The 25,343-nt window shown below is 44.1% G+C and overlaps 1 protein-coding gene across 1 annotated transcript in view; it reads left to right on the top strand.

Moving 5' to 3' along the window:
- Positions 1-3,775: 3,775 nt before the first annotated feature.
- Positions 3,776-25,343, top strand: part of map2k2a (mitogen-activated protein kinase kinase 2a) — an 86,719-nt gene continuing 65,151 nt past the window's right edge. Inside the window, exon 1 of the mRNA XM_078198192.1 lies at positions 3,776-4,012. Coding sequence (XP_078054318.1) covers positions 3,921-4,012 — 92 coding nt within the window. The 5' untranslated portion in view covers positions 3,776-3,920. The remainder of the gene's footprint in view (positions 4,013-25,343) is intronic.

Raw genomic sequence — 25,343 nt, 5'->3', positions numbered from 1 at the left:
GTTCCAGTGATGCCCACATCTTCAGGCCGAGCAAAGATGCCAAGGCTTTCAAGTTCATTAAATCTTTGCTGCAACTCAGCAAGTTTTTTTTAAATTCTGTCATGGGACATGGACATCGCTGGCTGGGCCAAATTTGTTGCCCAACTCTAATTGCCCTTGAACTGAGTGACTTGCTAGGCCATTTCTGAGGGCAGTTAAGAGTCAACTGCATTGCTGTGGATTTGTAGTAACATGTAGGCCAGACCAGGTGAGGATGGCAGATTTCCTTTGTGAAAGGATATTAGTGAACCAGCAATCGATGAAAGCTGTCATGGTCACCATTACTGAGGCCAGCTTTATATTCCAGATTTTAACTGAATTCAACTTCCACCAGCTGCCATGCTGGGATTTGAACCCGTGTCCCCAGAGCATTACCCTGAGTCTCTGGATTGCTGGTCCAGTGACCTTATCACCATCTCCCCTGAAGTTTGCCATACTGGAGACGTCCCTTCATTGTGGAGGTTATGCGGGATGTTGACATTAGACTTAAAGGGTTCATCCAGCCTTGCCATTGTAACCTGGGAACGCTGGGTCAAAGATGTTATCATACTCCTGAAGGAGTGTGCAGAACTGAGAACATGTGTGCTGAGGCTGGATGTAACCCGGATCCACAAAAACAGATTCTGAAAATAGTTGATTTACAAACATTTGCATTGCTTGGTGTCGGCTCGATGGGCCAAGTGGCCTCTTTCTACGCTGTAGGGATTCTATAGGATTCTTATCATGTCTTTCCAAGAAGGCTGCGAATCTTGGCTGCTGGGAGCAAAGACAGATGGTATCTGAGAAAAATGTTCATTGTGAGACAGGACTTGCCGTGCACAGGAGAGGTTTGTGATGTGAATCTTATCAGCGACAATAATCAATTGTTTAGCTTAGTTGGCTGGACGGCTGGTTTGTGATGCAGGGCAGCACCAATGGTGCAAGTTCTATTCCTGTACTGGCTGAGGTTATTGTCAACCTTGCCCCTTACTTGACAATGTGGTGATCCTTAGGTTAAATCACCACCAGTCAGGCCACCCCCTCAAAGGGAGTTATCTGGGACTATGGACAACCTTGCTTACTTTAGTCATTGTTTACTTTCAGGTTGGCACATACACAGGATCACAATACCAACCATCGAGTTTTACTGCAGCCATTAAAACAAAGAGCACAATTCAATTATAAAAGTTGGCTGCGCCCAGGAGGGAATCCAGTCACCAGAGGGTGACTGGCAAAAGGGGCCATGAAATGTCCCTGGCAGGCAGGACTAAGGAGAATCCCAAGGCTTTTTATGCGTATAAGGAGGATGAGGGTAGCTAAGGGTAGATCCACTCAAGGACAGTGGAGGGAATTTGTTTGTGGAGCCAGATGAGGTGGGTGAGGTCCTTAACGAGTACTTTGCATCAGTATTCACAAAAGGGAAGGATGTGGTGGATGGTGAGTGTAGAAAGGAGGATGTTGACATTCTAGGACATGTTGAGATAAAAGGGAAGGAGGTTTTTAAAAACATGAAGGTGGACAAGTCCCCTGGGCCCCTATCCTAGAATACGAGAGAGGCAAGGGAAGAAATTGCTGAGGCCTTGGCCAAATTCTCTGTATCCTTTTTAGCCACGGGTGAGGTACCAGAGGATTGGAGAGGAGCTAACATTGTTCCTCTGTTTAAGAAGGGCAGAAGAGACAATCCAGGAAATTACAGGCCTGTGAGCCTTACATCGGTGGCGGGGAAATTATTGGAAAAGATTCTTAGGGGAGGATGTACTCACATCTGGAAGAGAATAGGCTTATTAGTGATAGGCAGCATGGTTTTGTGAAGGGGCGGTCATGTCTCACAAACTAGATTGAGTGCTTTGAGGGAGTAACAAGAAAAATTGACCAGGGCAGGGCAGTGGATGTCGTATACATGGGCTTTAGTAAAGCCTTCGATAAGGTTCCTCATGGCAGGCTGATACAGAAGGTGTTGTCATATGGAATCCAAGGTGAACTCGTAAGGTGGATACAAAACTGGCTTGGGCATAGAAAGCAGAGTAGCAATGGAAGGGTACTTTTCTAACTGGAGGTCCGTGACAAGCAGTGTTCCACAAGGATCAGTGCTGGGCCTCTGTTGTTTGTAATATATATAAATGATTTGGAAGAAAATGTAGGTGGTCTAATTAGTAAATTTGCAGATGATACAAAAATCAGGGGAATTGCAGATAGTGAGGAGGATTGTCAGAGGATGCAGCAGGATATAAATCGGCTGGAGACCTGGGCCGAAAGTTGGCAGATGGAATTTAACCCAGACAAATGTGAGGTGATGCGATTTGGAAGGTCTACTGCAGAAGGAAAGTATACAGTAAATGGTAGAGCCCTTAGAAATATTAGCATCCAGAGGGTTATAGGCATGCAGATCCAGTTCCCTGAAGGTCGCCAAGGAGGTGTATGGCATGCTGGCCTTCATCGGTCAGGGTGTTGGATATAAGGACTGGAAAATCATTTTTTAGCTGTATAAGACTTTGGTTAAGCCGCATTTGGAGTATTGTGTACAATTCTGGTCGCCACACAACTGAAGGATGTTGACGGGTGCAGAAGAGATTTACCAGAATGTTGTCTGGTTTGGAGGATATGGACTATGAAGAAAGGTTGAACAAACTTGGATTGTTTTCATTGGAGCATTGGAAGATGAGGGGGGACCCGATAGAGGTTCACAAGATTATGATAGGCTTGAATAGAGTGGATAGTCAGAGTCTTTTTCCCAGGGTCAAAGGGTCAATTACTCAGGGGCGTAGGTTGAGAGTGAGAGGGGGGAAGTTTAAAGAGATGTAAGGAGCAGGTTTTTCACACAGAGGGGGTTGAATGCCTGGAACCCGCTGCCGGAGGTGGTGGCGGAAGCAGATTCTTTAACAACGTTCAAGAGGCATCTGGATAGATATGAACAGGCAGTGAATAGAGGAATATTGATCACGTAGAAGCAAGAAAATATTAGTGAGGCATCTGTGCTGGCACAGACTTGGTGGGCTGAAGGGTCTGTTCTGTTCTTTGGTTGCTGCCTCCCTGCTACCACGGAATGCTTCTCCTTCGACAGTGACAATGCATTGACACTGAGATGGTTGTCCCAGTACTGACTGATTCCCCAGTGGGGGAGGGCTCCATTTATGAGGCAGACATGGAGCCCCAGAGGGCACCTTACTGCCCAGCCTGAATTTATGCCATGTACTGCCACGGTGCGACAGATGGCGCTCTGCCTGGAAACTGAGGCACTGCCGATTGCGGCCAAACTGCTCCTGCGCCAATTGTCATCAGCTCAACTCTCGCGAGATTGCAGCACAGCGAGATGTTGAGTCAGTGCGCACTGCGCAGTCTCCCTGAGCACCCAGGCCCCATCCCTCGAGCCCTGAATAACCAGGCCCCGCCCCTCGTATCCCTGAGCAACCAGGCCCCGCCCTTCGTCTCCCTCAACAACTAGACCCCGCCCCTCGTATCCCTGAGCAACCAGGCCCCGCCCCTCGAGCCCTCAGCAACTAGACCCCGCCCCTCGTCTCTCGGATTAACCAGACCTTGTCTTCCCTGGTCTTCGATTAGAAATAGGCCCCGCCCCTTGTCTCTATTAGTAACCAGGCCCCGCCCCGGTCCCAGTGCTGGCCCCTCCCGTCTCCCTTGGCAACCCGCGGCCTCATCGCGCGCGTGCGCCCGCGCCCGCCCCGCCGCCTTGCCTCTTCCCTCTGCAGCTCCGGAAGTAGTTGCCGCTGCCGTGACCTTCCCTGGTTGTCTCGGAGGGGCCGCCGTTGCCAGTCAGTCAAATTCAAATGTGAAGAAGGGAAAGCGCTTGGCCAGGCGGGGAGGAGGAGGAGGAGGAGGAGGGGGGATTGTTATTTTGGAAAGAGGCAGCGATTCTCAGAGGCCAGGAGCCGCCGTGAGGGGGTGAAATGTTCGCGAAACGGAAAGCGGTGCTGCCCGCTCTCACCATCACAACCACCGTGGGCGAAGGAGCGTCTCCCACCCGGGAGGACAACGCCGAGTGAGTAAAGGCCGGGCCGGGCATGGCGACATGCATGCCGCTGCTCCGGCAGGGATCTCCCCGGGCCCTCTCCACAATAACAACACCGGCTTTTTCAGTCAATTTTATTTCACCTTTTACCCAAATACACTGAGTCCCCTGAAACTGCCCCTCCCCAAGAGATTTCACACCATTAATCCCTCAGTGAACCGCAGCATCACCTTTGACTTAAAACTTGCCACAAACCTCCAGTTATGATGAAAAAGAATGAATAATATTGGGTTTTACCCACTCCTGGTGATGAGGGATATGGCGGGTGTTTCGGAATAATGACAGGGAGGTAATATTAATGAATAGATTTTTAAAAATTTTCTGATGAGGATACGTCCTGCATGTTTTCACTCCATAAATACTGGAACAGTTCAGTGCAAAGTCATTTAATGGAAATAATATGCTCAGCTAGAAATCAGCACATTGGAAGTATGGATAAAATAGATTTGGGATTATAAAGATAGGTTGCTTTATCTAACAGTAGGCTTAATGAGCCACTTGCTCATTGCTTCTAAACCTTGAGCTGCAACGCCCAGCAAAAGCCTACATTTGATCCTTGATCTGTGTTTACTAAGCTGATCTGGAGAGATATCTCGCAAGGCGCTATACTACTATTGGCTTTCATGCCTCTAAGTGTGGAAGGCAAAACAAAATCAAGTTTGATGCTTGTCGACACTTTACATTAACCTCAGTTTATGTGTGTTGACGCTGGATGAGAAGCGACTCAGTTGCCTTTTATTGAACAGCCGATCCCCATGGTCATTGTGTGATCTGGCATGAAAAATTGTAGCTGAGGAGGCCTGGAGGGTAGGTGAACCATTAGAAGTGGTGCCTTCAGGAGGAAAGGGGAAATTTTCCAGTGCCAAGATGAACTTATTTCCATATACATTAATAAGGATTATAACTGCATGTTGGCTTGGTTGAGTAATTGCACTTGTACAAAGGTTGGGATTTGAACCCTACTCGAGCAGGCCACCAAGATTGACATTTTAGTGCAGTAGCTTTTGTATCTTTTTTTTCTTCTGAGATGGTGAACAGTCACTTTCTGCCATTGCTTGATTTTGTTTTGAAATTGGTCACCTGAGAAATGGTTGTGCAGAAGATCCTGTTAACTTTTTTGGGGATTATTAGAATCCTACAGTGCAGTAGGAGGCCATTTGACCCATTGAATCTGCACCAACCACAATCCCACCCAGGCCTTATCCTCATACTTTTGCCCTAGCTAGTCTCCCTGACACTAAGGGGCAATTCAGCATGACCAATCCACCTAACCCGCACATTTACCGGGCGGCACGGTAGCACAGTGGTTAGCACTGCTGCTTCACAGCTCCAGGGTCCCGGGTTCGATTCCCGGCTCGGGTCACTGTCTGTGTGGAGTTTGCACATTCTCCTCGTGTCTGCGTGGGTTTCCTCCGGGTGCTCCGGTTTCCTCCCACAGTCCAAAGATGTGCGGGTTAGGTTGATTGGCCAGGTTAAAAATTGTCCCTTAGAGTCCTGGGATGCGTAGGTTAGAGGGATTAGCGGGTAAATATGTGTGGGGGTAGGGCCTGGGTGGGATTGTGGTCGGTGCAGACTCGATGGGCCGAATGGCCTCCTTCTGCACTGTAGGGTTTCTATGATCTTTGGACTGTGGGAAGAAACCAGGGGAAACCCACACAGACACGGGGAGAATGTGCAAACTCCACACAGACAGTGACCCAAGCTGGGAATCGAACCTGGGTCCCTGGCGCTGTGAAGCAGCAGTGCCAATCACTGCCACCCTCCTGTTTTTGTTTGTAATTATTGGGGTGGTTTTTGCTGCTGTGTTTTATTTTTTTTCTGCCAATTCTCACCATCCTCTTCCAGATATTTCTCAAGTTGTTTTTGTTCAGAATTTCAAAACTTTGAAGAAATATTTGCTGACTTATTGCAACATTTGTCACACTTCTCTAGCCGGTTTACTCTGCTTTCTATCTCTTCATTTGCTGCCGTCACTTTCTATGACCAAGTCATTAAACTTTAGACAGCGGGATTGGCCAATTGCAGTTTTCTCTAATCAGAATGTTGTCCAAATTTTGGTGCACCATTTGCTGCCGCTTTGTTTTATCAGTGGCAGTAAATCTCTCGCAAACAGAATTTCAGAAATGATTGTTTGAATTCTGCACATATTTTAACTTCTGAACTGTGGCACACAACTTGAATAGTGGGTTTCAGTTTCATCCAAAAGCTCGTCAAATGTCCTTGCTTTGCTTATTTTGAGTGCTTTCTAATTCACATTTTAGTTGTGTTCTTACCCAGTATCTTCCAGAGTGGATTAAATATGCTTACAGTAATCTCTTCATCTCGGCACACTGTCTTGCATTTTTTTAATACACTCATCTACTTGCATCATATCCTACCCCATTAGTTTACTAGTGATTGGATTCTCATCATTCTCAGTTTGAGATTTCAAATTACAGTCTCTGACTTGGAATTCTACTTGAACTTTTGCATCAACGTGGAGTGGTTTTAGTTGCGCATCAATGCAATAATGGAACCGTTGAAGAGACATTACAAAATAAAGACTTCCATTTAGATAGTGTCTTTTATGGTATCCAATTATGTACTTTTGTAATCACTGTTTTAATGTAGAAGACATACTTCCTTGCACAAACTGCAGTGTGATAATGACCAAGTAATCTGTTTGATCTTGGCTGGGACACCAGAAAGAACACTGCTATTCTTTGAATAGTAAGAAGTTTAACAACACCAGGTTAAAGTCCAACAGGTTTATTTGGTAGCAAAAGCCACACAAGCTTTCGAGGCTCTGAGCCCCTTCTTCAGGTGAGTGGGAATTCTGTTCACAAACAGAACTTATAAGACACAGACTCAATTTACATGAATAATGGTTGGAATGCGAATACTTACAACTAATCCAGTCTTTAAGAAACAAAACAATGGGAGTGGAGAGAGCATCAAGACAGGCTAAAAAGATGTGTATTGTCTCCAGACAAGACAGCCAGTGAAACTCTGCAGGTCCACGCAACTGTGGGAGTTACAAATAGTGTGACATAAATTCTGATTCTAGGATCGCATGATAAAGACTCAGGAGGAAAAAAGCAGAAATATTTATGTGAAATAGTGTGACATAAACCCAATATCCCGGTTGAGGCCGTCCTTGTGTGTGCGGAACCTGGCTATCAGTTTCTGCTCCGCGACTCTGCGCTGTCGTGTGTCGCGAAGGCCGCCTTGGAGAACGCTTACCCGAATATCAGAGGCCGAATGCCCGTGACCGCTGAAGTGCTCCCCAACAGGAAGAGAACAGTCTTGCCTGGTGATTGTCGAGCGGTGTTCATTCATCCGTTGTCGCAGCGTCTGCATAGTTTCCCCAATGTACCATGCCTCGGGACATCCTTTCTTGCAGCGTATCAGGTAGACAACGTTGGCCGAGTTGCAAGAGTATGTACCGTGTACCTGGTGGATGGTGTTCTCACGTGAGATGATGGCATCTGTGTCGATGATCCGGCACGTCTTGCAGAGGTTGCTGTGGCAGGGTTGTGTGGTGTCTTGGTCACTGTTCTCCTGAAGGCTGGGTAGTTTGCTGCGGACAATGGTCTGTTTGAGGTTGTGCGGTTGTTTGAAGGCAAGAAGTGGGGGTGTGGGGATGGCCTTGGCGAGATGTTCGTCTTCATCAATGACATGTTGAAGGCTCCGGAGGAGATGCCGTAGCTTCTCCGCTCCGGGGAAGTACTGGACAACGAAGGGTACTCTGTCCACTGTGTCCCGTGTTTGTCTTCTGAGGAGGTCGGTGCGGTTTTTCGCTGTGGCGCGTCGGAACTGTTGATCAATGAGTCTAGCGCCATATCCTGTTCTTATGAGGGCATCTTTCAGCGTCTGGAGGTGTCTGTTGCGATCCTCCTCATCCGAGCAGATCCTGTGTATGACAAGCCCTCCGTATACACAGGATCTGCTCGGATGAGGAGGATCGCAACAGACACCTCCAGACGCTGAAAGATGCCCTCATAAGAACAGGATATGGCGCTAGACTCATTGATCAACAGTTCCGACGCGCCACAGCGAAAAACCGCACCGACCTCCTCAGAAGACAAACACGGGACACAGTGGACAGAGTACCCTTCGTTGTCCAGTACTTCCCCGGAGCGGAGAAGCTACGGCATCTCCTCCGGAGCCTTCAACATGTCATTGATGAAGACGAACATCTCGCCAAGGCCATCCCCACACCCCCACTTCTTGCCTTCAAACAACCGCACAACCTCAAACAGACCATTGTCCGCAGCAAACTACCCAGCCTTCAGGAGAACAGTGACCAAGACACCACACAACCCTGCCACAGCAACCTCTGCAAGACGTGCCGGATCATCGACACAGATGCCATCATCTCACGTGAGAACACCATCCACCAGGTACACGGTACATACTCTTGCAACTCGGCCAACGTTGTCTACCTGATACGCTGCAAGAAAGGATGTCCCGAGGCATGGTACATTGGGGAAACTATGCAGACGCTGCGACAACGGATGAATGAACACCGCTCGACAATCACCAGGCAAGACTGTTCTCTTCCTGTTGGGGAGCACTTCAGCGGTCACGGGCATTCGGCCTCTGATATTCGGGTAAGCGTTCTCCAAGGCGGCCTTCGCGACACACGACAGCGCAGAGTCGCGGAGCAGAAACTGATAGCCAGGTTCCGCACACACAAGGACGGCCTCAACCGGGATATTGGGTTTATGTCACACTATTTCACATAAATATTTCTGCTTTTTTCCTCCTGAGTCTTTATCATGCGATCCTAGAATCAGAATTTATGTCACACTATTTGTAACTCCCACAGTTGCGTGGACCTGCAGAGTTTCACTGGCTGTCTTGTCTGGAGACAATACACATCTTTTTAGCCTGTCTTGATGCTCTCTCCACTCCCATTGTTTTGTTTCTTAAAGACTGGATTAGTTGTAAGTATTCGCATTCCAACCATTATTCATGTAAATTGAGTCTGTGTCTTATAAGTTCTGTTTGTGAACAGAATTCCCACTCACCTGAAGAAGGGGCTCAGAGCCTCGAAAGCTTGTGTGGCTTTTGCTACCAAATAAACCTGTTGGACTTTAACCTGGTGTTGTTAAACTTCTTACTGTGTTTACCCCAGTCCAACGCCGGCATCTCCACATCATTCTTTGAATAGTACAGTGGGATCTTTTACATCCACCTCAGAGGGCGAGTCTTAGTTTTAACTTGAAAGCCAGCACTTCTGACTGTGCAACATTTCCTCTACTGTCAGTCTGGATTTTTCCTCCAGTATCTGGAATGGGATTTGAACCTATGGTCTTCTAACTGTATGGTGCGACTGCTAACACTGAGTTGCAGCTAATATGTTAGCTACTTATTCAGTACAGTAAAGTTTCAATGTGTTAAAATTTTAAAAAGTCAAATTTTCCAGCCTTCGCATTTAATAGCAGCACAAAGTTCATTTTGAAATGTTTGAAGCCCCATGAAGAAAGTGCTGCTATTTCTAAAATGTAGCAGACTGATGCTGAGTGGACCACCAAACATAAAATTTGAATAGTGACTAATGGCAGTGCTTGAAGAATTGGTGTGCCAGCCAGATTTCACACACTGGAGTTATTTTAGCTAGTGCATAGATGTTTAATTCCACAATCTAATCTTTTACTTTATCTGTGGGATTTCTGACTTGTACTTTCAAGAGATTCCAGGACGCCTGTACCTGCCTGCCTTTCCACTTCTCCAGGCCAGTGGAATGTTCAGCCTTGAATAGAAAACCTGAAGTTGTATTTCAAAACTAGTTCTGACATGCTGTTGAAATAACTATGTTACAACAAGGAAGTGACCGTTGCACGACCAAATGTGATAAATATTTAGTTCATGGTTCATGTTCATATACAGAGAGTTTTTAGTTCTCGAAGATTAAAGGTTAACTGTAGAAACTGGAATAAATGCAACCAAAGTAGCTTGGAGTTTATTACATGTAAAGGATTGGGGCTATGTTGACTTGAGGGTTAACAGCTAGAAAGATGAGGTACATAAAACAGCAGGTGGACTTACTTAGCTGGAGAACTGGTGACATGACATCTACACTGCATGCAAAGAAATGCCATCCATAGCGATTATTTTGTTTTGGGAATTAGAACTAAATTAGTTTTAAAGCATTGAGTAAACTCTGAAAGGCTATGTCATCATGGCAATGGGTAGAGCTTAAGGTTGTCTGGTTTCACTTTATCTGTGTTTTTGCTGGGAGAGGGGGTTGGTTGAACGTTGGACCTCGTGTGGTTTGCAACTCTGAGATGCACTGAGAGCTGTCAGCAGGAAAAATCTCAAAAATCCTAGAGGGCTACAAAGGTAGCAGAAGGTCACTGGTCTGTGCCAGGGAACTGGGGCTAAGAAGAAGCTCAGAGAACCAGAGAATCCCTAGTGCAGAAGAGGCTAATCGGCCCACTGACTCTCTAACTGAGTATCTTACTATCCCTATCCCTGTAACCCTACACTTTTACCATGACTAATCACCCCAACCTATACATCTTAGGACATTTAAGGGGCAATTTAGCATTGCCAATCCACCTAACGTGGACATCTGAGCCATTAATAGCTTAGGACAGCTGAGAGGCTGGAATTCGGAGAAACACACGGCACTGCCAGCTTAAACAAGCTAACAATCTGCAAAAGAGTTGAAAATGTGCTGATGATTAAGGGTGGGAGGGCAGCTTTGTGAATCTAATGGAACAGAGTCTCGGGCGAAGAGATTGAACCATCTGGAGGTGAACAGTTATTGAGGCAATCTGAAAATGAAATGATTTTTGAGGGAATTCAGAGGCTAGATCTTCAAAAGTGAGAAGTTGAAATCCCTCGTGAGAGAAACAGAATTTTGACAAGAGATTGTGACTCGGTGGTCACTGACATCTAGGTTGGTTGCTGAGAAATCCATGGGATCTGTCTTGGTCACATCTGCTGTTTAATGTGCAGAATGGTGCCATTCGTCAACAGTTTGCCTGTTCATTCAATTTGCCTCTTGTTAATTCTGAATGTTAGTGTACAGGATAGATATTGTAGACTTTATAACTTTTCTGACTCTATGGCAAAGTTTATTTTGGTTGTTTAAAGTGTGGAAACTTGTCCTCCTGGTGGGTAACTGGATTTCCAACTTTTGACTCTATTAACCAAGGCGTTACTGGTCCATAGCCAAATTGTAACATGACGCATTGATTTTTAAGAACGCAAGGCAGTAAGTTGAAGAGTTGGGCTTGGTTGGGAATTCTACTTGTTGAATTTTTAACATCTTCAACATCAGAATGCAAGTGTGATGTTGAGATAGGTGGACAAATTTTTTATGGTTACTGTATTTGAATTTTTTAAAGATGGTAATCCACTGCAGGTTCTCAGTGAACCTTAAACTGTTCTTACTGAATCTCCCATGCACACCGAGGGCACTTCAGTAAAGCAACAAAGAAAAGAACAATATTGAAGCAACATGTCCTTTTGTTTCTCTCACTTTATCTGTCCTCCTTGAAGAGTCTGACTGATCTACGGTTCTATGAACTTCAGCTGCACAACCGTATCTCACCCAAAATGGCTATTGTTCATGTACATTGGTTGGCTTTTGAACTGTATAGTGACATCACAACTGAGCCCAGTTTATAGTCACCTGAGGTCACATGCACTTTGCAGCCTGGTTGCTAAATAGTTTGCAAGTGTGAGGACTCTAGCTGATTTATCTTGTTCCTTCGCCCACAGGGTGGTGAGTTCAGTTATTGTTCCTACCATTAACCTGGTTGATCAGCGCAATCAGCACAGACCACAATTTCTTGCTAGATTACTCAGTAACACATTGAGTGTTACATTTACCCACTGAGCCTTTGGTGAGCTACAGTGTGTCATAGATACTAGGGAGTTATTTCAAAACTGTAACCTAAGCTAAGTTTGTGTGTGTGTAAAACATACCATTCAAAAATTGCCATTAATCCAAAACTAAATTTAGCCAGGAGTTGGCAGCTGTTCTCAGTTTTGAATCAGTACGTCTTGTAAATCCTTCTTTATAGGGTTAGATTTGTCCAACCAACCACCAAAAGTACTGTGATCTGTGTACAACTCTGCTGCCAGTGACAGCTGCTAAGTGAGAAAGTCCAGAAATCATGCCTGACTGCTGCTTAAAACATTTGGTCAAATCACCACATCTTACACAATTTAAATGTGGAGTTCATTTAAATTTTCCCCATTAATCTACTGTACCCAAAATGCTGCAATTATAATGACCACATTATTTGCTGCATTTGGTGTCTGACTTATTAAGCTTTTGTTAAGGTTCACTCCTGACGAGCAGCTTGTCATTATATCATCCCATATTGTGATTATAAAATTGGTGCTGCACGTAGTGAATCTGGTCAGTCAGAGCTTGTGGTGCAAAATAAAACCTGGCATTTATATGGTGCCTTTAATGTGGCAAAATGTCCCAAGATGCTTGACAGGAGTTCTATCAAATGATATGTTATCAAGCCACAGATGACAGAACAAGTGACCAAAAACATGGTCAAAGTAGTAATATTTAAGGAATGACTTAAAGGAGAGTTGAATTTTAGGGAGGGAATTCTAGACTTGAGACCAAAATGGCTGAAGTTGTAGATGTCAGTGGTGGATGTGGAACATGTCAAAGGCAACCTGAGATGTGCAAGAGGCCAGAATTGGAAAAGCACAGAATTCTGACCTTGTAGAGCTGAAGGAGATTATAGACATAGAAAAGGGCAGGCAGAAGAATGCAGGTCGTGTCAACTGAGAAGTACAAGGAGGAAATGCATAAAATTGTCTTTAACTTGCTTGTGTGATCATTGGCATATGGATTGACTGGAGAACATAACCTGAACCTGAGCTGATTCAATGTGGTCTTTTACCAACTTGTTTGGTATGATGCACAAGGAAGAATTTTTTTTTGGAAACTTGTGGTTTGAATTGTTGAATGGCTGTGAACTGTGCCTGTGTAAATAGATTTCAATGTGTGAAATTCTGGAGCCACCTTGACTTTTTTCATTGAGATTATGAAGTTCTTATTGGAATTTAGCATATTTCAGTGCGTTTGACACTTGCCCACATGCAGTATCTTATTTCTATATTGCAAATTGAGGTCACCCCCCACTGTATACAGCTGGAAATTTTTCAGCAGTCCCCTTTTAAAGTGGAAGCAGAGTTGCCTCCAGTTTAGTAAACAAAACCATTATAAAGGAGGTATCAGAATTGCATCTGTTTACTGAGGGGAAACAAATGTCAGAGCATTCCTGGCCTACATGCTAATCATGCATTTCTTGTGGAACAATTAATTAATGGTGCTTGATGGAGTTTGAGACTCTTCTACTTAGTACTTGTTTTGTTGGAAGGATTATAACATACGACAATATGTTTGACTTTATGGGGAATACTGTTCCACTAACTAGAATCTTCTATCTTTTCCCTTTAGTAGCTCTTGATGTTCAATAAGATCAGACTCCATCCAAGATTTAAATATTGCTGCCATATAGAGAGTCTGTTGTAGTATCTATTTTACAATCCTGAACACCAATACAAGAAAAAAAGACTTTCTGAAAGTTAGGTTAACTTTTCTTTCTCTTAGTCACCAATCTTTTTGAAGCAACTGTTGTGAGCTCTTTGTACGATATCCCTGTGGCCATTGCTCTTGACTACCATCTTTCTTCTGAGTTTCACATTTGCTGCTTCACATTGTAGTCCTCCTCTCAGCATTTATGTTGTGTTGAAATTAAGACCTGTCGCCAGTTTAAGCTGTAAACCCATCCCTGTCCAGTCTTCCTCTTCCTTCTATATTCTGTAGGCACTTTTAAAAATTGCAGCATAGAGATTCATCCCTAGTCGATCCTATTTGATTGTCTCATTTCTCTTCAACCTTGGTGCACTCTTAACTAGTATTAGCCCGTCATCCACAGTTCACTATTTATTAAAAATTATGGAATTATAAATTCCACTCAAAATGGTCTTGTGGCCCATGAAAAGTTGTGGAAAAGCAACAATTTCACATTGACTATATTTGTGGTAGTGTAATGGTAACGCTACCGGACTATTAATCCAGAGACCCAGGCTAATATCTGGGCATATGGGTTCAAATCACACCATGGCAGATGCTGAAATTGCTAGTCTCAGTGATGGTGATCATGAAACTATCATTGATTGATTCACTAATGTCCTTTGGGGAAGGAAATCTGCCATCCTTACCTGGTCTGACCACAATGTGGTTCACTCTTAACTGCCCTCTGAAATGGCCTAGCAAACCACTCAGTTTAAGGGCAGTTAGGGATGGATAATAAATTGTGGCCATGCCGGTGACTCCCACATCCCATAAAAGAATAGATCATATTGAGTGAACAAAGAACAGTACAGCACAGCACAGGAAACAGGCCCTTCGGCCCTCCAAGCCTGTGCAGCTCCTTGGTCCAACTAGACCAATCGTTTGTATCCCTCCATTCCCAGGCTGCTCATGTGACTATCCAGGTAGGTCTTAAACGATGTCAGCGTGCCTGCCTCCACCTCCCTACTTGGCAGCGCATTCCAGGCCCCCACCACCCTCTGTGTAAAAAACATCCCTCTGATATCTGAGTTATACTTCGCCCCTCTCACCTTGAGCCCGTGACCTCTCGTGATCGTCACCTCCGACCTGGGAAAAAGCTTCCCACTGTTCACCTTATCTATACCCTTCATAATCTTGTACACCTCAATTAGATCTCCCCTCATTCTCCGTCTTTCCAAGGAGAACAACCCCAGTCTACCCAATCTCTCCTCATAGCTAAGACCCTCCATACCAGGCAACATCCTGGTAAACCTTCTCTGCACTCTCTCTAACGCCTCCACGTCCTTCTGGTAGTGCGGCGACCAGAACTGGACGCAGTACTCCAAATGTGGCCTAACCAGCGTTCTATACAGCTGCATCATCAGACTCCAGCTTTTATACTCTATACCTCGTCCTATAAAGGCAAGCATACCATATGCCTTCTTCACCACCTTCTCCACCTGTGTTGCCACCTTCAAGGATTTGTGGACTTGCACACCTAGGTCCCTCTGTGTTTCTATACTCCTGATGACTCTGCCATTTATTGTATAACTCCTCCCTACATTATTTCTTCCAAAATGCATCACTTCGCATTTATCCGGATTAAACTCCATCTGCCACCTCTCCGCCCAATTTTCCAGCCTATCTATATCCTGCTGTATTGCCCGACAATGCTCTTCGCTATCCGCAAGTCCAGCCATCTTCGTGTCATCCGCAAACTTGCTGATTACACCAGTTACACCTTCTTCCAAATCATTTATATATATCACAAATAGCAGAGGTCCCAGTACAGAGCCCTGCGGAACACCACTGGTCACAGACCTCCAGCCGGAAAAAGACCCTTCGACCACTACCCTCTGTCTCCTATGGCCAAGCCAGTTCTTCACCCATCTAGCCACTTCTCCTTGTATCCCATGAGCCTTAACCTTCTTAACCAACCTGCCATGTGGGACTTTGTCAAATGTCTTACTGAAATCCATATAGACGACATCCACGGCCCTTCCTTCATCAACCATTTTTGTCACTTCCTCAAAAAACTCCACCAAATTTGTAAGGCACGACCTCCCTCTTACAAAACCATGCTGTCTGTCACGAATGAGATTGTTCCGTTCTAAATGCACATACATCCTGTCTCTAAGAATCTTCTCCAACAACTTCCCTACCACGGACGTCAAGGTCACCGGCCTATAATTTCCTGGGTTATCCCTGCTACCCTTCTTAAACAACGGGACCACATTCGCTATCCTCCAATCCTCCGGGACCTCACCCGTGTCCAAAGAAGCGACAAAGATTTCCGTCAGAGGCCCAGCAATTTCATCTCTCGTCTCCCTGAGCAGTGATTGCATTGTGCTATGTTAAAATTAATTGGATGAAATTGCTCTGTGACGAGCCCCAACAGACTTTGTCAGATGCAGTCATACACTTTAATGCATTGTTTTTCAAAATTTACGGTGGAATAACATAACTAATAAATTCATTAGGTGCCATCATATTTGAACTATGTAAACCGAAAATATGTGCTAAAAAAATCAGTTAGCATTTTGGCAATTATAAAGTGAAAAGGGCTACAGATGGCAAAACGGTATGCTTAGTACTGTCACCATCAGGACTTTCCAACAAAAAGCTGCTGCATAAAATAAATCAACACCTTTTTCTTTCCATTAAAAATTCATGATGACCTCATGCTTATCAGGAGAGCTGGTTTGGAGAATATAAGAATATATATGCTCAAGCTCAATTAGTAGGTGCAGTTGAAGTAACACAATTGTTGGTTAATTGCCTCTTGTTGATAATTCAGCTCCCTCGCACAGTTCCTCTAGACTACTTCCCCAATGGTCTCATCAGCACTTGTTGTTTAAACAATAATCCCCTGGATTACCAAGGAGAACAGTGGCCAGGTTCCTTGCTGTTGATTGTGTAGTCAACTCCCTTGCTGGACGATGGAGGTAATGGGAAAGGGGTTGGGGGAAATACAAGGTGTAAAAATAGTTTGGGTTTTTTTGAAAAGGAGAAGCTCTAAATTTGTACTTTATGGTGGAACAACATGTTCCTCACCCCATTTAACTCACCATCTCATACAAATCAGCAATTATTGTAGTGATTTTAGCATAATTATATGTCATAGCATTTATAGTAGGGGTTTTCGAGCAAATGGCTGAAGGATCTACTGAAGAAATACATTTTATAGATTTGGAGGTACAGAACAGCAAAGCAGGGCAATTTGGGGAGGGAGAGGGAAATTCCCATCTGTAGGGCAAGACAAGCTACTACAGTAGTAGAGAAAGAGGGAACATCCGTTCACCCAGCTTTGGAAGCAAATGTATACAAATTAAGAGTAGGCCATTCAACCCATTGAGCTCGCTCTGTCATTCATTAAGATGATAGATCTGATTGTGGTCTCAACATCACTTTCCCAACTATCCAAGAGTGCATACAGAAGTGTAGGGCCAAGTTACAGTGGTTAGCATTGCTGCCTCAAGGGACCCGGGTTCAGATCTGGCCTCGGGTGATTGTCTTTGCAGAGAACAAAGAAAATTACAGCACAGAACAGGCCCTTCGGCCCTCCAAGCCTGCACCGACCATGCTGCCCACTGAACTAAAGCCCCCTACCCTTCCGGGAACCATATCCCTCAATTCTCATCCAAGTCATGTATTTGTCCAGAAGCCCCTTAAAACTCACTATCATATCTGCTTCCACTGCCTCCCCTGGCAGTGAGTTCCAGGCACCACCACCCTCTGTAAAAAAAAAACTTACCCTCATACATCTCCTTTAAACCTTGCCCCTCACACCTTAAACCTGTGCCCCCTAGTAATTGACTCTTCCACCCTGGGAAACAGCTGCTGACTATCCACTCTGTCCATGCCCCTCATAATCTTGTAGACTTCTATTAGGTTACCCTTCAACCTCTGTCGTTCCATTGAGAACAAACCAAGTTTCTCCAACCTCTCCTCATAGCTAATGCCCTCCATGCCAGGCAACATCCTGCTAAATATTTTCTGTATCCTCTCCAAAGCCTCCCCATCTTTTTGGTAGTGTGGCGACCAGAATTGAACACTATATTTCTAGTGCGGCCTAACTAAGGTTCTATAAAGCTGCAACATTACTTGCCAATTTTTAAACTCAATGTCCCAGCCGATGAAGTCAAGCATGCCATATGCCTTCTTGACTACCTTCTCCACCTGCGTTGCCACTTTCAGTGACCTGTGTAACTGTACACCCAGATCCCTCTGCCTATCAATACTCTTAAGGGTTCTGCCATTTACTGTATATTGCCTATTTGTATTAGATCTTCCAAAATGCATTACCTCACATTTCTCCGTCCAAGTCTCCAGCCGATCTATATCCTTTGATGGTCCTCATCACTATCTGCAAATCCACCAACCTTTGTCATCCGCAAACTTACTAATCAAACCACTTACATTTTCAGCAAAGGTCCCAGCACTGATCCCTGAGGAATGCCACTTGTCACAGCTCTCCATTTAGAAACGCACCCTTCCACTGCTACCCTCTGTCTTCTATGACCAAGTAAGAGTTTTAACAACACCAGGTTAAAGTCCAACAGGTTTATTTGGTAGCAAATGCCATTAGCTTTCGGAGCGCTGCTCCTTCGTCAGATGGAGTGGATATCTGCTCTCAAACAGGGCATACGGAGACACAAAATCAAGTTACAGAATACTGATTAGAATGCGAATCGCTACAGCCAACCAGGTCTTAAAGATTCAGACAATGAGAGTGGAGGGAGCAAATTCTATGACCAAGCCAGTTCTGTATCCACCTTGCCAGTTCACTTCTGATCCCATGTGACTTCACCTTCTGCACCAGTCTGCCCTGAGGGACCTTGTCAAAGGCCTTAATGAAGTCCATGTAGACAACACCGACTGCCCTACCCTCATCAATCATCATCGTCACTTCCTCAAAAACTCGATCAAGTTAGTGAGACACGACCTCCCCTTCACAAAACCATGTTGTCTCTCGCTAATATGGAGTTTGCACATTCTCCCCGTGTCTACATCACTTTCCTCTGGGTGCTCCAGTTTCCTCCCACACACCAAAGATGTGCAGGTTAGGTTGATTCGCCATGATAAATTGACCCTTATTGTCAGGAATTAGCAGGGCAAATACGTGAGGTTATGGGGATAGGGCCTGGGTGGGATTGTTGTTGATGCAGGCTTGATGGGACTTTATTCCCTGGAGCGTAGAAGATTGAGGGGAGATTTGATAGAGGTGTATAAGATTTTGATGGGTATAGATAGAGTGAATGCAAGCAGGCTTTTTCCACTGAGGCTAGGGGAGAAAAAAACCAGAGGGCATGGGTTAAGGGTGAAAGGAGAAAAGTTTAAAGGGAATATTAGGGGGGGCTTCTTCACGCAGAGAGTGGTGGGAGTGTGGAATGAGCTGCCGGATAAAGTGGTAAATGCGGGGTCACTTTTAACATTTAAGAAAAACTTGGACGGGTTCATGGATGAGAGGGGTGTGGAGGGATATGGTCCAAGTGCAGGTCAGTGGGACTAGGCATAAAATGGTTCGGCACAGACAAGAAGGGCCAAAAGGCCTGTTTCTGAGCTGTAATTTTCTATGGTTCTATGATGGGCTGAATGGCATTGTAGGGATTTTATGATTCTTCTATGGTAAAGAGAATTATGGCTATGGGGGCACTTGGGTAGAAGGAGATGGAATTTAAATTGTTGGGCTGAGAGAAGATAGGTGAGTGGGATTTTTATTGTTGGATAGCATCTGGTTGACAGTTTTAAATTGAGTTGGTGGTTATCGAAGATGGAATTTGAGAGGTTTGCAAGAGTTTTCTTTTTGAACAGTGCAGGTATTAAGGACATATCAAGGTTTTGGCAGCAGATGGCTACTATTTGGGCCGGTGTTGGTCTGGGGTAAACACAGTAAGAGGTCTCACAACACCAGGTTAAAGTCCAACAGGTTTATTTGGTAGCAAAAGCCACTAGCTTTCGGAGCACTGCTCCTTCGTCAGGTAAGTGGGAGTTCTGTTCACAAACAGGGCATATAAAGACACAAGCTCAATTTACAAAATAATGGTTGGAATGTGAGTCTTTACAGGTAATCAAGTCTTAAAGGTACAGACAATGTGAGTGGAGAGAGCGTTAAGCACAGGTTAGAGGTGTGTATTGTCTCCAGACAGGACAGTTAGTGAGATTTTGCAAGCCCAGGCAAATCGTGGGGGTTACACAGTGTGACATGAACCCAAGATCCCGGTTGAGGCCGTCTTCATGTGTGCGGAACTTGGCTATCAGTCTCTGCTCAGCGACTCTGCGTTGTCGTGTGTCGTGAAGGCCGCCTTGGAGAACGCTTAGCCGAAGAACAGTGTATGAAGATCAAAGTATGGACCGTGTACTTGGTGGAAGGTGACGTGCCGGATCATCGACACGGATGCCATCATCTCACGTGAGAACACCATTCACCAGGTACACGGTACATACACTTGCAACTCAGCCAACGTTGTCTATCTGATACGCTGCAGGAAAGGATGTCCCGAGGCATGGTACATTGGGGAGACCATGCAGACACTACGACAACGGGTGAATGAACACCGCTCGACAATCACCAGGCAAGAATGTTCTCTCCGTGTTGGAGAACACTTCAGCGGTCACGGGCATTTGGCCTCTGATCTTCGGGTAAGCGTTCTCCGAGGCGGCCTTCACAACACACGACAACGCAGAGTCGCTGAGCAGAAACTGATAGCCAAGTTCCGCACACATGAGGACGGCCTCAACCGGGATCTTGGGTTCATGTCACACTGTGTAACCCCCACAATTTGCCTGGGCTTGCAAAATCTCACTAACTGTCCTGTCTGGAGACAATACACATCTCTAACCTGTGCTTAACGCTCTCCCCACTCACATTGTCTGTACCTTTAAGACTTGATTACCTGTAAAGACTCGCATTCCAACCATTATTTTGTAAATTGAGTTTGTGTCTTTATATGCCCTGTTTGTGAACTGAAATCCCACTCACCTGATGAAGGAGCAGCGCTCTGAAAGCTAGTAGCTTGTGCTACCAAATAAACCTGTTGGACTTTAGCCTGGTGTTGTGAGACTTCTTACTGTACTATTTGGGAAGCAGAGATATGCAACCTTGGTGACAATGACTGGGATGAGGATAGAATCGATGGAATGGCTCCACCACTGCTGGTAGATGAAAACAATGGCTTCTGGATGAAATCAAACTCATCCAAGATTTTATGTTGGAAATAGAGACATAGGTATAAAGACAAGTAGTGGTAGAGCTGGATGTCCTCAGTACACATCTGAAAACCAATGCTATTTCTTCACCTGTATGTTGCCTCTTGGCAACACTGTGAAGGCGGCGTCAAGTATAAATTCTTGGGACATTCCAGAGATGACAATACAGGGTGGACAAAAAAAATTAAAGGATTTTCTCTTTATGTTGGGTTAATTAAGAGTGGAACCAGTTGAGGGCTGTTGGCCTGAATCAGACAATGGAGGAGAATGGTATTGGCAACATGTCAGAAATTGCAGAGAGATCAAGGCGGACATGTTGGGATAATGCCCTGTTTGTTGTTCTTTATCTTGGAGGATATCATTTGTGGCATTGATTGGGGCAGTTTCAGTAGAGATAAAAGTTTTAAACTTCAGTGAGACTAAAATATAAGTATGATGGTTTGAGAGATGGTAATATATTCAAAGCCTTAGGAAAACAAAGAGATTGGTGATGGGGCTGAAATTTGAATGAACGTAGATGGATGTTTTGAGGAAGTGACTGTTGCTACCAGGAGATCGGTCAATTTACAATGTTGGCTAACAGCCCAGGTAGGAAAGTTTAGGATGGTCAGCAGTTTGGTGAGAATGGAGTCCTGGGGAAAAGGTGACAGTTTCATGGACAAGATGCATTTGAAAAGGGCATGAGAAGAGTTGGAAGAATAACAGTTCCAGGGCTAGTGCAGATGGGAACCCGAAAGGTAGTTTCACGTTGCGCATGAGAAAGTAGGGTTGGGGTAACAACAGAACTAGCACTTTTCGATTATAGTGATACATTTCACAGCCTCCTTGGAGGTGAAGGGCAAAGGGGTTTAAGGAAATGTTTGGTAATATAAATGCTGTGACGACAAGAGCAGGTCAGGGGCTAGGAATTCTGCAGAGAATAACTCATCACCTGACTCCCCAAAGTCTGTCCACCATCCACAAGGCACAATTCAGGCATGTGATGGAATACTTTACCCTTGCCTGGGTGACTACAGCTCCAAAAACACTCAAGAAGCCCAACGTCATTCAAGACAAAGCAGCTCACTTGATCAGCACCCCATCCACCACCACCGGCAACATTCACTTCCTCCAAGTTCCCGTCCAATCCGCACACCATCCTGACTTGGAAATGTATCACCATTCCTTCACTCACTGGGTCAAAATCCCTAGAACTCCCTCCCAAACAGCACTGTGAACGTACCTACATCACATGATTTGCGGCAGTTAAAGAAGGCAGCTCATCACCAGCTTCTCGAGGGCAATTAGAGAGAAATGCTGAACTAGCTAGCAACAATCACATCAGGAAAATAAAGAGTAATGGGTAACTTTGGCAGAGGAATGAGAGGCAAAATAGTGCTTGATTATGATCTAGCCAGATGTGGTGACAGATGGCTGAACCATTTGCTGTCCAGATACAGTCAAATTTCTTCCCCTGGACCATATGGAGTGAAAATGGCAATGAACAGGATGGAAGAACAATTTACTGAGACCAAGTACATCAGAGGTGGAGGCAAGGCATTGGTTGACAGATATAAAGAACTATTGTAGCAAATGGACAACCAAAGATGAGACATTTTGGCATTTGAAAGTAAAATTATAAGTAATTTGTGGGAGGGATTTTGTCAGGGTAAGAAAAGAAGAATGTGTGTTTGGAAGGGATTTGAGGGATATACATGGTCTGGAGACCATTAGAAATGTCTTTGAATGAGATCATGAGAGAAAAGAGAGAACACAAGGTCACAAAGGTGGCCATGACAATGGATAGGAGAATTTATATGGAGGAATGGAGTAGTGATGTCTTGTAAGAGAAGGCAAAGGAATTGAGTTGCTGGTGGAAATCTCAAAGATGAGTAATGGGTCAAAATCCTGGAACTCCCTCCCTAACAGCACTGTAGGTGTACATTCACCACAAGGACTTGTGGTTCAAGAAGGCAGCTGGCCACCACTTTCTCAAGGAGCAATTAGGGATGAGCAATAATTGCTGGCCAAGCCAGCAACACCCACATTTCATAAGTTAGTTTTTAATTGCTATGGGCAGGGACATTGGGAGGAAAGGAGGGAGACATTGGGTTATTTCCATATATTTTGGGTAAATAGAAGCTGTATAATTTAATTTCATTTTTCTAACTTGAATGCATTTGTTAGCAAATAGAAAAGAAATGGCAGAAGGTGAGCTGCTGTATCTATTCCCTAAGCACAAGTTAGTGTGTGTAGAGTTTGCATATACTTTGCTAATCAGGTGTACACTTTTAAACTAGATTATTCTATAACTTGCCTTTTCACTTTTATTATTCTCTACCACTTTATTTCCCGCATCTATTTGAGGCTTTGGGATTGTCAGCTTTTATCCCCTTAATTCCTCCTGTCCACTTTTACTTTAAATTCCTAACTCTCCTTAGGCCCTTGGTTCCCCTTTGTTTCTGGTATGCCATTTTTGTTTTCTACTGTGAAGACAGGTACAATATACATTAGGACCCTGTTATGTATACACAGTCTGCTGTTGCATGGAACTTGATGTAACATGGGTCCATCTTGGAGCCCAAAATTTCCATTTAAATTTACCACCACCCAACAAGCAGTTCAGTAAAATGAAACTGTGTTGCCTTTTAAATTATCCGTTTAATCAGAACATAATTCAAGAAGCTAATCCATGGAAGATCTACCAGGCCTCCTCCATTTCCAGGCATTTTCATGATGGTGTACAAGTAGGATGTTTGGCAGCCTGTACACACAATGAGGAGCAAGACATGCAGACCTCCAGAATGATGCATGTAGATGGATCTCTTTGGTGATATCCAGTCCAAGCAAGTAGCCGGTAAACCCAAATAGGAGTTAGGAGATAATGCCCAAGGATGCATCGTGGTGGTGTTTTTGCCTATCTGCTGAATGTAAATTAGGTACTTCCTGTTGAAGCCAAACCAAGAGGGCACTGTTAGGCACAATCTGGCATAACTGCCAAGATCATTACCCAGATAACTTTGAGATTCTTACCTCTGAACTCTAGCTCTGCTTTGAGGTAAATTTAAAAATAAATAAAACTTAGTTCTGTGGCAGCTTCCAGTGAACCCTCTTGAGGACCACTAGTTTGGTCACTGCAGGTTCAGTGGGAAGTGGGATTCAAAATTTATACTACTTTGGCAAGTTAAATCCTAAAGTAAGAAGCAAATACTGTGCACATCAAAATATTATGGTGCTAATTTCTCCACTGTTCAGATTAAGCCCCAGCAGGGTGATCAACAGTTAGCATCACGTGCTGTTCTTAGCTGGTTCACATAGGTACTTAAGGAAAGTACCAGAAAGTGATTAGAAGCAAAAAATCTTGATGCAGCACAGATGAAATATCCCTATTAATCTGGCTACAGTACTGGTTTGGTGCTTTTTAAAGAACCTTGTCATACCGCAGTTTCAGCTGTAACACTATTTTGAGATATGAATCCCATGTACCATGTTACCACAGGGCCCGAGTGTATTTATTTAACACCTTTGCCATTTCCTTATTTTCATTAGAATTCCTCCAGTCTCAGCCTCTAAGGAATCCATGTTTACTTCCACTATTCTCTTTTTTTGCCTATTTGTAGAAACTCTTAATGTTTAAAATGTTTCTTGCTAGTTCACTCTTAAGTCTAATTTTTTGATCACAATTTGATGTTTTCTAAAAGTTCTCGCATTAGTACTCTTGGCAACATTATAAGCCCCTTTTAATCGATTGCCATCCTTAATTTCTAATTAGCCTCAGGTAGATCACTTTCTGTGAAGTTTTTTCTTTCACAGTGGAATGTATATTATTGTGAATTATGAAATATTTGCCATTTTTATCTATCATCGTACACTTATAATTTAACTTCCCAATCTATATTAGCCAATTCATATCTTGTATCTATAGAATTAATTTTCTTTAAGTTTAATACTCTAGTTTCAGACTTGTGTTAATTGTAAGTTCCTGATATTAAGGTACAGAGGTGAAAGGCATTGTTTAATTAAGTACTTGGAGCACATCTGGAGACTGCTGGGACACTGGGTTAGTAGGGAGAAGGAAGACCTTGTGTAATGCTGCATTCTGTAAATAAACTAAAGAAAAAGGTTTGCCTCTAGTTTCATCACCATCTGACTTGCATTCCATTTATCATTTAAGTACATCACTGAACTGAATCTTTATCATATCTTTTTGAGAGACTCCCCTACTGTGGGATTACTAATTAACCCTGTCTCATTGCTTCAACTTGTCTTCTATAGCTTCTTGCTTGGTTGATTTTCATCATATTTTTCTAGGGGATTATCACAAATGCACTCCATGAATCCATCCTCAAACTACTTTTGCCAGTTTGTGTCTAGTCTATATGAAGACTCTCTGGCAATTGGGATGTTGACATTTATTGAAAAAGGAATGGAATATAAAAGTAGAGAAGATTTCCTTTAGCTATACAGAGCCTTGGTAAGACCACATTTTGAAGTATTGGGTACAGTTCTGGTCTCCTTATTTGAAAAAGGATATAATTACTTTAGAAGCATTTCAAGGAAGGTTCACTCGACTCATTTCTGGGATGA

Source organism: Mustelus asterias, chromosome 26, assembly GCF_964213995.1.
Source record: "Mustelus asterias chromosome 26, sMusAst1.hap1.1, whole genome shotgun sequence".
In the NCBI taxonomy this organism is placed as follows: domain Eukaryota; kingdom Metazoa; phylum Chordata; class Chondrichthyes; order Carcharhiniformes; family Triakidae; genus Mustelus; species Mustelus asterias.
Note: the sequence above shows the minus strand (reverse complement) of the source record. Positions and strands in the feature narration are given on the sequence as shown.